At 36.6% G+C, this 12395-nt stretch overlaps 1 protein-coding gene across 2 annotated transcripts in view; it reads left to right on the top strand.

The window, feature by feature from the left end:
- The first annotated feature begins 223 nt into the window (after positions 1-223).
- STK17B (serine/threonine kinase 17b) overlaps positions 224-12395 on the top strand; it is a 31380-nt gene continuing 19208 nt past the window's right edge. The window contains exons 1-2 of one of the 2 annotated variants that reach the window (XM_045868318.3): positions 224-491; positions 9386-9551. In XM_045868318.3, the coding sequence (XP_045724274.1) occupies positions 9430-9551 (122 nt within the window). In that variant the 5' untranslated portion in view covers positions 224-491; positions 9386-9429. Of the gene's footprint in view, positions 492-616; positions 739-9385; positions 9552-12395 lie in introns of those variants that run through there. The other variant, XM_064586844.1, reaches the window with a different exon arrangement.

Here is a 12395-nt window from a genome sequence, read left to right as displayed (position 1 = left end):
CTCGCCTTAATTACCCCTGCGCCCCACCTGCTCCGCGGCTCCGCCCAGCCTTCGGCCGCACCGGCCACACCCTCTCACTGCTCTGGCCCCCCCCAGCCCCGCCCCTCAGCACGCGCCGCGGCCGGCGCCCCGCCCCGCCCGTCACGTGACAGCCACGCCCTCCGTGCGCGCTCGGACTGGCTCTCCCGGCCGAGGGGGTGGGTTCTAGCTTACAGCCCTGCCCCGCAACGCGGCTGCAGTTTTCAAACCTCAACTGTAAGCTCCGGTCACCGTCTCCGCTGCCGTCGCCGGGAGCCACCTCACAGGGGAACAGGTCACAACTGTTGGCCGTTGTCCAGAAGAGTAAAAGTGGGTGCTGCCACGCTCGGAGCTACCTGGCGCCTCACCGGGCTAGAGCTGGAGAACAAGTCGTGTGGTGGCCACCGGCGTGGAGCGGGACGGGAGCCCCCTTGGAGGGGGCAGCCCCGAGAGAACCTGCTGCGGCCCGAGCGGTCAGTGTCTTTCGCTTTGCGCGACCGCGGTCCTGCCACGATTGGTGGGTGGGCTCGGGGCTGCGACTTTGAATCCCTGAACCCGCCCCCTTTACCCTGGGTATGGCGACGCCCCCCCCCCCCCCCCCTTAACGTCGGAGGGGTCTCGAGGAGGGATGCAGCCAGTGTGGGCGGATTCGGAGTCTCCTCAGAACCCGGACGCCCGGCCTGGTGGAGGTGGACTCGGACTGGGACTGCCGCACCTCAGGTGGCCTGACTGCCCCGGGCCCCTCTCCGCTCTCCGGCTGGAGTTCCCTCGGGTTCGGTTCTGGGGCGTCCGGTGATCCTCCCAACCCCCTCCTCAGTCGCGGCGCGTGTCTGTGCGTGTGTGTGTGTGTGCGCGCGCGCGCGCGCCGTCGCCTGGGCGGCCCGGGCTGTCCCCGGGTCGCATGCCGCGGGGGCTCCCTTCGCGACTGGCTCGCTTGCGCCCCTTTCCACGTCGCGTCGATGTGGTCCTTCCTGTCCCCAGCCCCCGCGTTCACAGCTGTGGTGTGGGCACAGGACGGGTCCACATCTGGACTGGTGGACGCGTCCTGCTCACAGCTGCCTTTAGTCTCGAGAAAGTTTGTGCTCATCTTGTGGGGCATTTTCAGTTACAGCTTGTGAACAGTGTTGTAAAGCCATGGAATAGAGAAGACAGATTTCAGTTGTTTCGGTAATTTTCAGCGGTCTGATTTTATTTTGACGCCATGTAAATCACTTAAGTGTACACGAGCCATCCCGAAACTGTACAATTACGTGATGACTACAGTATTGAAATTTACCCAGCTCTTTGTGTTATTGTAGGGAAAAGCGCTTCATTTGCATTCCCTTAGAGGGATAAGTAGAGCAAAGTTGGAGGAGACTTTATGGCAGCTGGGAGCTGGTAGTTCTTCCTCCGTCTGTGATGGGACAAGAGACGCTCGGACATAAACTTGCAAATTAAAATTAGGAAGGAAAAATACATTTAAAAAGTCCAACCACACGCTGGTCAAATTTCAATAATATTAGGTCTGTGTATCACAGTCACTGTTTTGCCAACGTAATGTTTACCTCCGGTACCAATGAAATGCTGAACCTTGCAGTGACGTTTGATATGGCGCGGCCCCTTTAAGTCCTCATCTTTGAGAACGTGTGCGCTGAGACAGCAAGGTCTGCAGAGACGATTGAGCAAGTGGTGGCGAATGTATGTAACCTGGCAATTTAAGCCCACGGGCACGATTTTATTAAAGGAAAAGATAATAGACCTACTTTCTTGTTGATCCACTGACCAGTGTGAACTGGACAGAAGCAGTTTTTAACTACTTCTAGTGTTTGTTTTATAAGTATTAGACCACATATCGATAGAACTTTATATTTTTTAAAAAGTTGGTCCATAGAAACAGTGCCCTAATTTAAGACCTCTCTTCTTCCCCATTCATCCTTCTGTGAGATGTTTCACTTTTTTAAATTTTCTAATATTTTAATAAGTGGAGTTATTAATAGCTGCTTTATTTTTGAGATACATAACATGCATTTTAGATCATTTTCTAAATTATGGATCTAAAATTGAAGTGAAATATATTTACATGGCAATATATTTAAGTTTTAAAAGTAAAACTTGAGTGGTAATATTAAAATATTTCTTTTGTGTGTGTGGGCAGAATGGTTGTAGTTGCTCTTGGACTCTGAGTAGTGAATTACAATTTGGTTAAGATAGAATCAGTTTTTAGGAAAGTCAAACCTTGACAAATTGATCACTGTGTCAGCACATTAATAACAATTCTGGAGAAGATACAGGCATTTTACGGCATGTTTCTAATCAAACAATTTTATTTTTAAGCTTGCATTGGCAGTGCTTTACTGGTGTTAAGTAAATATTTAAACATATTTTAAAAGCTTTGTTTTGAAGCTGTTTGATTATTATGAGAGAATATCCTTATCAAAAATTTCTTGTACTCAAGAAGACCTAATTTAAAACCCATGAATCAAGGAAATCAATTGCTAACACTGTCACTAAATCCTAAAATTGTCTCAAAATTGCATGTACATTATATTGTAGTGCATATTTCCGGTATATAAAATTGGCAGCTAAGAACAGTGCTCCTAGATTTACTGCTTTTAAAAGATTTTGATTGAATCTTGTTGTTTTTTTTTTAAGAATTCTTTTGCATTCTGTGGGTATTGATTATGTCAGAAATATTAACAGTCATTTATATACTTCCTTTCCCCTTGGGAAAACCTTATATTTTAGTTGCTTTAGTTTTCCACCATATTGATGACAAAATTCTATTATTTTATTTTTAAGTAGTTTATAGTCTATGATGGATTATTTTCGAAGGATATTTCTTTGATTATTTCAACTAACAAATGTACTTATAAATTAAGTTACAAATATTTTTATATAAATATGTTGTGATGTTGCAATTTTCAAGACATATTTAGTCAAATTTTTAAAAATTTCTTTGATTTATTTATCCTTTTTTTCCAATAACATTTAACTTTGAATTTTAGTGCCACTTTAAACACCTAAATTAATCAGTTTCTTTTAATATTTATATGTATATTTTGGTGCATCCCTGACCCTTTGCAACTTCTTCACCCAAAGAGGGCATAGTTATACTTTAAGCATTTAAAAATTTTGATATTAACAGTGAGATGGTAGTTTCATCTTTAAATCCTTAAAGGATCATATCCCATTTTACATTGTAATGGTTACTGAACAAACAGTACTTCAGCAGTGAGGTCAGTAAACAGTATTTTATTTTACAATAGAAACTTAATTTTCTTTCTTTTTTTTTTTTTTTAAAGATTTTATTTATTTATTTGAGACAGAGAGAATGAGAGAGAGAGAGAGAGCACATGAGAGGGGGGAAGGTCAGAGGGAGAAGCAGGCTCCCCGCCGAGCAGGGAGCCCGATGCGGGACTCGATCGCAGGACTCGATCCAGGGACTCCAGGATCATGACCTGAGCTGAAGGCAGCCGCTTAACCAACTGAGCCACCCAGGCGCCCTAGAAACTTAATTTTCTATCTGATGAGCGACAAGCACTGTGTGTTTGTTGGTCCACTATATTTCTGTTTTTCAACATCTTCTTATCCTGGTTCAAAATTACAAGGTTTAATTTTCCTTCTGAAGGAAGGCATAGAATCAGGCCTGGGGTTGTTACCTGGAACTTCAGCCCTTGGGTTGTATATACTAGACTGGTTGAACTAGAGTTTAGTTAGCTGGCTTCCTTTTGTGATTTTCAAAGGATTAAATTCTTGACTTATGCTTCTTATTCAATCTTTAGAAGCAAACAAACAAACAAAACCTGTTATTAGAATACAGTTAGTAGAAGGAATATAGTCTCCTCCTTGAAATTGAAAATCATCTTCATCCTTATCCCTACGCCAATACATTTATTTCTAATCAATGACTAAAAATGGATTCTTCTGCCACACTAGCAGAAAGTTCTCTCTTTATTTTGATGGAGGCTAGATAAATAAGTCTCCAGTTCCTCTGTTTCCTAGGAAAAACTTGGTAGCTATAAAATGCTGACATTCCTACTGGGTGCCAGACACCATGCTAGGAGTTTAGACACAAAAGCAAATGTTGCCCTTTAGACACTAAAGAGAATTGTAGTCTAACATGTTACATGTTGAAGTAAAAAGGTATGTCGAGGGTCCTCCTGTTCCTCCTGTTTGAAAGGTAAAGGAGGGGCATTTAAACCAACCTGTGGGTTTTAGGAAAAGCTTCCTGGGTGAGGTGACCTTCTATGTTGAGATATGAAGGCTGTATGAGAAGACAGCCTTTTAAGGAAAAGTAGAGAGAACATTTCAGCAGAGAAGTAGAACAGAGATGGAGAGGAAAAAAAAAAAAGTGTGGCAGGAAATGAAACTGGTGTGTACCTGGCCTCAAAGGCTTTTGTGTGTCATGCAGTAGGGTTTTAGCTTATTGGTACTGGGTGGCTAATTAAGGGATCAAATCAGACAATTTAGTTCTCTAGATGTTATCATATTTTGTGTATGATATTTCCTATTTCTGTAAAACATTTTTATTGATAACTTCGAAATGAATATTATGATGAATATTTTTTAAATAGAGCTATTTAAAGGTTTTAAAGGGACTGTTGTTTGTCTTACTTTTGATCACATCACATTGCTGTCTCCCTTCAAGTAAGTTAAGGTCCACATCGAGCCTAACATTTCCTGTTACTTCCTTCACTGATCCATATCTGCATTTTTACTGTAATTATTGTGATGGGAATTAATAAAAGAAAAATCTTTGAGAATAAGTTTGAGGTACTGTATACTTGGAAGCTTAATTTTATCTTGCCTTCTATTACCCTCTTACTGTTTCTAGTGCCTGATTGTGTCTATAATTGTGTGCCTCTATACACACACACACACACACACATTTACCTACTAAGTCCCTTAAGATTTTTTTTTTACTAGTATAGCCTAATAAAGTGTTATAAAATGAATTTCAAATAGACTGAGACATATTGGTAATTTAGAATCAGTTATGTGAATTGTGGTAGAAAACAAATAAAAGGGCTGGAATTGTTGGAGTTAAAGAGAAATTGTTGAAAAATTTAGCAAGATACACAGAGACACAGAGGGTTGACTGATAACCTTCATGTACCCAAGGATTAAATCTTATGTGACAGGCAACCAGATGTTTGTGGAGGGCTTAGACAAAGGGTAACATTCATGCTCCACTATAAGTAAAATTGGCCAAAGGAGAAGAAATGGAAAGATATTTAGGCTGTGGCAACTGGTTCAGGTGCAGGAAATAGAAGGAAAAATACACTTAGAGGGTGCTAGCTATATGGGTGCCTTAAGCAGTCTGTAATATAGGTATATTAGCAACAAGTAGGTAAGTGTAAGGCTCTGTTTTTCTGAGACATAGCTTGTATTCCAGCATATTCAGAGCTAGAGTAAAACATAGCACAATTCAAAAAATGATTTTTGTATTAACATGTATTTAAAAGAACTGCTGATTGCCCAGTGCTGCTTTCAGCTACATTTAGTCATAAAAACGCCTGTGGGTACATTCAGCATTATGATGACCAACAGTACATCTGAAGGGAGGAAAATTTGTTAGGGTAAAAAATTAAACACAAGGCAATGTCCAGTAATAGGAAATACTCTCAAGTAGCTTGATTTAATAAGACCCTATTTATTTTATTATTATCTTATCAATCCTTTAAAGATCAGCTCTTTTTCCTTCTAACATAGCTGAATAATAGATATTATGAAACAATATTTATATGTATATTTGGATATCACATTTTAGATTTTGGGAGGGAAGGGAGTCCCAGGTAAGTCTGCATTTTCACAAGTGATACTCATAATAAAGGTGTGTATCTTAAAGTTACAGATTGTTATTCATTATATAGAATTGTAACTATAACATTAATTCAGAATTTGTTAAATTGTCTTTTCTATCCAGTATTAAACAAGGCATTAATTCTTGTTTAGTATTTGCCCTGAATGCTTATATGGTCTCTGCATAAGAACTGACATACTATTTGGTTAGTAAATGCCATCTGCTCTATATAAATGCAGAGAAAACTCTCTGGCCTTAAAAAAATTGAGCAATAATGGTTCTTGAACCTACAGTCAAGTAAACCCTTAATGTGTAAAGAGATATATTTTGCTGTTGCAAGTGGGTAAGTTTCTGCATTTAGAGTCTAGTGATATATATTCACAGCCATCTTTTTTACCCAAAAGCGTTTGCTAATTATTTGCCTATTATTAAAGTAGTACCTGCTTAGTGTAGATACTTTAAATACTAGGAAAGTATAAATACTGCCATAATCCCACCACCCAAAGATAACCACTGTTAACATTTTGCCCTAGTTTTCCAGTCTTTTCTTCTATTTGTTTTTATATTTTTACCACAAAATTATTATAGTGTATATACTTTTTGTGTCTTCCTTTTTTCACTTAATATTGCAGGAGTTAAAAATATTCTTTGAAAGCATGATTTTCGAGTATATAGTATCCTATTATTTAGGTATATTTAAACACTTTTTGGACTTTAGGGTTCATTCATTCAACCAGTTTGTTTTTTTCATTATTATAAATACTAGTTCACTGAGCATAAATCTTTGACTACATCTAAGATCCATATTGACTCTTTGGAAACTTGAGAGCAGAAAATACTCATAAAATTAGTTCTGCTAGAGTTCTTATGAATGGTTCACTTTGTAGCTGATATATTACAGCATGAGATAAAGATCTTAGATTCTAGAATCTAGATGAGGTGAACATCTCAGAATCAAGAGCCTATACTCTGTCTCTATGATTGAATTTGACACGTACTTCTTATATTTCCCAAGGCCTGATTGATGGACAGTGTTGGGAATGTAGCCCAATTTGTATCCATGATACAGGTACATCCCTTCCTTCTGTATATATGTATGTATAATAAATATGCAATCATAAGCAGGCATATTCATAGACTTTTAAATTTAGAAAAAAATTGTCAAAACCCAAAGATGACCTGAAAATAAATAGATTGAGCATAGAAATTGGTAACCGTTTTGATTTTTCTGAGAGGAATATATGACCATTGTAACTGCGTGCCATCAGATCTAAGAAAGTACACAGTTAAAAAAGGCAGAATTTTACGAGTTGAGTTTAAGCTAACCTGGGGTGAGAGTTTTGTATATGGAAACAGTACAACTTCTCAACAACAGCCAGGGTTGGTGTAGAGAGTATCTTTGGGTAGAATATTAACAATATTTACTTACTGAACTCTCATGATTAGCCCTGTACCAGTGTCATTCTTCATGAGTACATCATATTTTAATTTTAATCCATAGAGCTGTGCAAAATAGATTCTATTATAATCTATACTTTAGAAGAAGCAGAATTGAAGCTTTCCTCACTAGTAATTAGAGAAATGCAAAGTAAAACACAAAACCTCATTTCCCTTCATCACACTAGAATAGCCAAAATTAAAGGCCTAAATGGGACAAACATTGGCAAGGAAATGATAAGCTCTCTCACCTAGTGCTAGTGGGAATATAAACGGGGGATGGAATGAAGGGACCAACTTCAGCTGTGTCTATGTGATGTCTTCTTTATTTTAATTTAAACAAAATATGACAAAGCAATAAGATTGAAAAAGCAAGTGTTGGTTAGGATATTTGTATCCCTTCCTATACATTTGAAATATTTTTTTCTTTAATTTTTTTTAAAGTATCTATATTTGTTTCCCACACAGCCATAACAAAGTACTGCAGATCAGGTGACTTAAACAACAGAAATTTATTTTCCCATAATTCTGGAGAGTAGCAATTTGAGATCATGGTGTTGGCAGGATTGGTTTCTTCTAAGGCCTTTCTCAGGGCTTGCAGATGTCCTCTTCTCCCTGTGTCTTCACATGGTTTTCCTTCTGTGTGTTTCTGTGGCCTAATCACTTTTTATAAGGACACCAGTCCTGTTGGATTTGGGCCCACCCTAATGACCTCATTTTTCACTTAATCAACGCTTTAAAGGCCCTAACTCCAAATACAGTTACCTCCTGAGGTATTGGGGGCTAGGACTTCAGTATGTGAATTTTGAGGGGAGGGACACAATTGGTCCATAACAGTAGTGAAGTTAAATAATTTAGTAAGATCTCTTAGCTGGTATGATGGATAAATGGGATTCAGACTCAGATGTAATTCAGTCCAAATGTTATTTTCAGAATGCTACACTGCAACCCTTAGACTACTAGAAATGTATACCAAAACTAGTTAGGTCTTGGTTTCTCCAAAGATAAATGGATTTAGAGGAAAAAAAATTGTTGACTTAAGAATAAAACCAAGAAAATAAAGGCACTAAACTCTTATCACGTTGCTTATTAAATTGAATATAGTTGGCATTTGAATTTAGGAAGATAAAGAATAATACATGTCAAGTAGGAAATAAGTGGAGGAAAAACGTGGCAGAGAAAGAACAAAAGCCCTAGGGGGTTATTGAAAGAGGGTGCTAGAAGAATAATACTGGATCTTTTGTTAGATACACATAGCAGGAAGTCCTAACTATTATAAAATATATAGTCTACAATTATTATATGAATTCAATTAATACGAAATGGTAGTTTTGTTGTTAAAACTGAATACATGTAAATATCACAAAGTTGCAGATAAATATGAGTTCAAGATATAGAACTGTAGAATAGGCTTTGTATATGGTCAGTAACTTATCCAACAAAATTAGAGCTTTGTTCTACCAAAAGAAAAAAACTCTAAGACCTATGAAAATTTGAATTTAATATTGAAATGTAGGCAGTCTGTTAAACAAGTTCTATTTCTTGTAATTTCTAATTTCTGCTAAGTCATTAACATAACTCAAAAAATGTGAATCCACTATCAAATTTGGCCATGTAAAATGAAATTTAAAATGAATAATCATTACCTTGCTTGTTAGAATCTTATGTGAAGATAAAACTTTAAAGAAAGAGAGTTTAAAAATGAAATTGAATGGTTGCTTGTATTAAAATTATAACTATTTTTTAAGAATTTGGGAGGTCTTGAGGATTTTTATAGTAGTTTTATTCTGAAATAAAGCCATTAAGTTAGTTTAAGTACCATAGAGGTAATAGAATTTATGTGTGTGCCTTTCTTTTTTTTCTTCCTTCTGGGTAGACTGTGCTGTTTAAATCTTCTTATCTCCCTCCCTCCCTCCCTCCCTCCCTCCCTCCCTCTTTCTTTCTTTCTTTCTTTCTTTCTTTCTTTCTTTCTTTCTTTCTTTCTTTCTTTCTTTCTTTCTTTCTTCTTTCTTTCTTTCTTTTTGTTGTATCTTACAGCTGTATTTGGAACTGTAAAATGTAATGTACATCTTGTCTGTCTGAGATAACATCTTTTTTTTTCTTAATTGCATTTAAATTATATCCTGTATCTTCTCTTTTTTTAAATAGGTAAAAATAAGTGACTAAAGAAGCATATCTGGGAGTCATCTAACATGTTGAGGAGAAGATTTGATTGCCGAAGTATTTCAGGCTTGATAACTACAACTCCTCAAACTCCAATGAAAATGGAAAACTTTAATAATTTTTATACACTTACATCTAAAGAGCTGGGAAGGTAAGGAAATTTTATAATGTATTTGCTGTTTAAATTCGTATTTTGGATTTCTGGGTCTATAGTTCTATAAAATTCACTTGATCATTTTAAAAAATGATTAGAAAGAAAATCATCATCTCTGCTATTATTATAAGGGTGTAGTCTTAACTGACTTGGAAATCAAATCTGTAGAAAATTAGTGAGCTTATATGATATATCCCACCTAGATTCAGAGCCCCAATAGGAGGTCAGGGTTCTTCTTTGAGGCTGTGCATGGCAATAGGAAGCTTAGGGCTCTGCCATTTCCAAACTTTGTGACCTCAATTAAATTTCTGTACCTCTTAGTACTATAAATTCCTCATCTGAGAAGTGGGGATGAAGATAATTGTATCTACCTTCTATGGTTGTTATGAGGATTAAATTAGTTAATATTTGTGAAGTATTTAGTAGAATGCTATCAATTTTTGTTAAAAGTTTTTTAAATTCCTAGGATATTGTGCTGGGCTAAAAAAATAGAGCGTCTCCTCCTCTTTTTTCCTAAATTAAACAAAAAGAATTAACTCATATTTGATAATACAATTCTGTATGATGAAGAATGCATGTTCTGTAAGTAAAACCCTGTACTTACACTAATACTGATCTGTTTTGGCCTAACCAGAGTGTTAAGGCCAAGGGGTGACCTGACATTATAAGACCATTTAGCACTACCATTTAAATATATATGGAAGTTGTAAAAAAATGCTAAGTTATTTATTATATGTTCAGCATCTTTGAACTTAAATGATGTTTAACAAAGAGTTGAAAGATGGTGATCTGTTTATCTTTAGTTTGATTTTAGTTCTGGAGGCAGATGTTTGCTTATCTTGAAATGGTTTACCAAGTCCGTGTTTGTACTGATAGATGTATGGTAAGATAGTATGATTGATTTTTATTTAAAAATCTCAGTGTGAAAATAAAAGTTGACTGAACCATGAAAAGAATTCTGTTTTTGGTGATCTTTTACATGAAAGGTAACAACAAGTCCTAGACTTGTTAGATGTTGGATGCAGCCTTTCATTTGCAAATAAGGGTGATAATATATACTTCATTAGACTAAGAACTAAATATGAAAGCATTTTTCATAATTCCTGGCATATTTATTTATTTAATTTTATGTGCAAAATATCTGGTGTTTTAATGGTGTATTGAAAGATACAGTTTTTCAAGCCCTCCAGAATGTTTCTAAGAATTGTTTAATTCTAAATCTGTAATTATTTCTTTTTTTTTTTTTTTTAAAGATTTTATTTATTTATTTTGGCAGAGAGAGAGACAGCGAGAGAGGGAACACAAGCAGGGGTAGTGGGAGAGGGAGAAGCAGGCTTCCCGCTGAGCAGGGAGCCCGATGTGGGACTCGATCCCAGGACCCTGGGATCATGACCTGAGCCGAAGGCAGACGCTTAACGACTGAGCCACCCAGGCGCCCCTGTAATTATTTCTCTTTGCATCATAACAGGAGTCAGTTTCTTTTAGTTGCTTATATCTCACATGGAATAGTTATAGAATCTTTGCACTGGAAGGATTTCGGTGGTCAGCGGTCTTCTAATATAATTCTTTATGCAACAGTCTTTCCAATAATTTTCCTGACAAGCTGTTTATCTAGCTTCAATTTGAATGCTGCAGCGATGGGGAACTCATTTACCTCAAAATGTGTCTGTTCCATTTTGTGGGTGCCTCTTAGGCACAGAAGGTTCTCTGTTCTGCTAACATCTACCCAATAGACATAGTTCTTCTTTTGTAGCTGCATGTAATATTATTATAATAAATATAATAAATCCTTCAGAGATCTGAATATGGTTAAACACTGCCAGTTTCCTTAAATGCTCATCTTATGACCTAATTTCCAGACAGCCATCTTTGATCTAGTTACGTTCTTCTGGACCACTCTGCATTTTTCATTGTCAGTCTTAAAATAAGAAGGCCTAGAGTGGACACAGTTTGGTCAATATCTTAACATCTAGACTATCATAAAGCTTTATTGAGGTAGCTTAAGATTCTCTTAGGAGTTTTCTTTCCTTTTTTTTTTTTTTAAAAACAGCTATGTCAAATATGCCATATATAGTATATTAGTAAAAAACAGATTAAACTGGAAGTCGGTTGACCTGTCTTTACTCTGGATCTAAAGTTGTGTCATATACTTAGTTGTGTGGTTTCCTTTTCATTAAGATGACTCCAAGTTTCTTCTATTTGAAAAAATGTTTGAAAACTGCTTTGAACAGGTAACTGAATATGAAAAGCCTTGAACAGTATGCACAATAAAGGGTATTCTTTCCCATATTTCTAAGTTACTATTTTGATGGGTAAATGTACATACGTTTATTAAATTAACTTTGCAAAATAGGGATATCACGTGGCTTGAAAGTCTATAAAATATTTTTTTCCTTTGGGAGTTTTGGAGAACTTAAACTTTGAGGAGGACACTATTAGTAATTCTAAATGGTTTTATAAATGAGGTACTATCATAAATAACAAGCATAAACTTGAATCAGGTATATTTTTTAACATTTTAGAGCAAAAACGATAGAATGTGATTAAAACAAGTTCAGTTTGCTAATATCCCATCTTCTAATATCTTTAGGAAAGAGACCTAACATTATTCTTTAAATTGATGTGGGCTAATGAGTCCTGTGGTAAATACTGATATTTCTAATTAGTAAAACTTGATCAGTTGAAATCATGATCTTTCACGACCAATAACTTCCTTTAAGTTCTTCCAATATTGTTACCAATTTTAATATGCAGAACTAATGCAAAATGAAAATTAGGATCATAATATTGTTTCTTCTGAGGCTTTACATTTTAAGTATGTAAACATAATTCTACCATGTG

This window comes from Mirounga angustirostris, unplaced genomic scaffold (assembly GCF_029215605.1).
Source record: "Mirounga angustirostris isolate CCGP_5_RB_7025 unplaced genomic scaffold, mMirAng1.0.hap1 SCAF_3, whole genome shotgun sequence".
Lineage (NCBI taxonomy): Eukaryota > Metazoa > Chordata > Mammalia > Carnivora > Phocidae > Mirounga > Mirounga angustirostris.
This window is presented reverse-complemented; position numbering and strand designations above follow the sequence as displayed.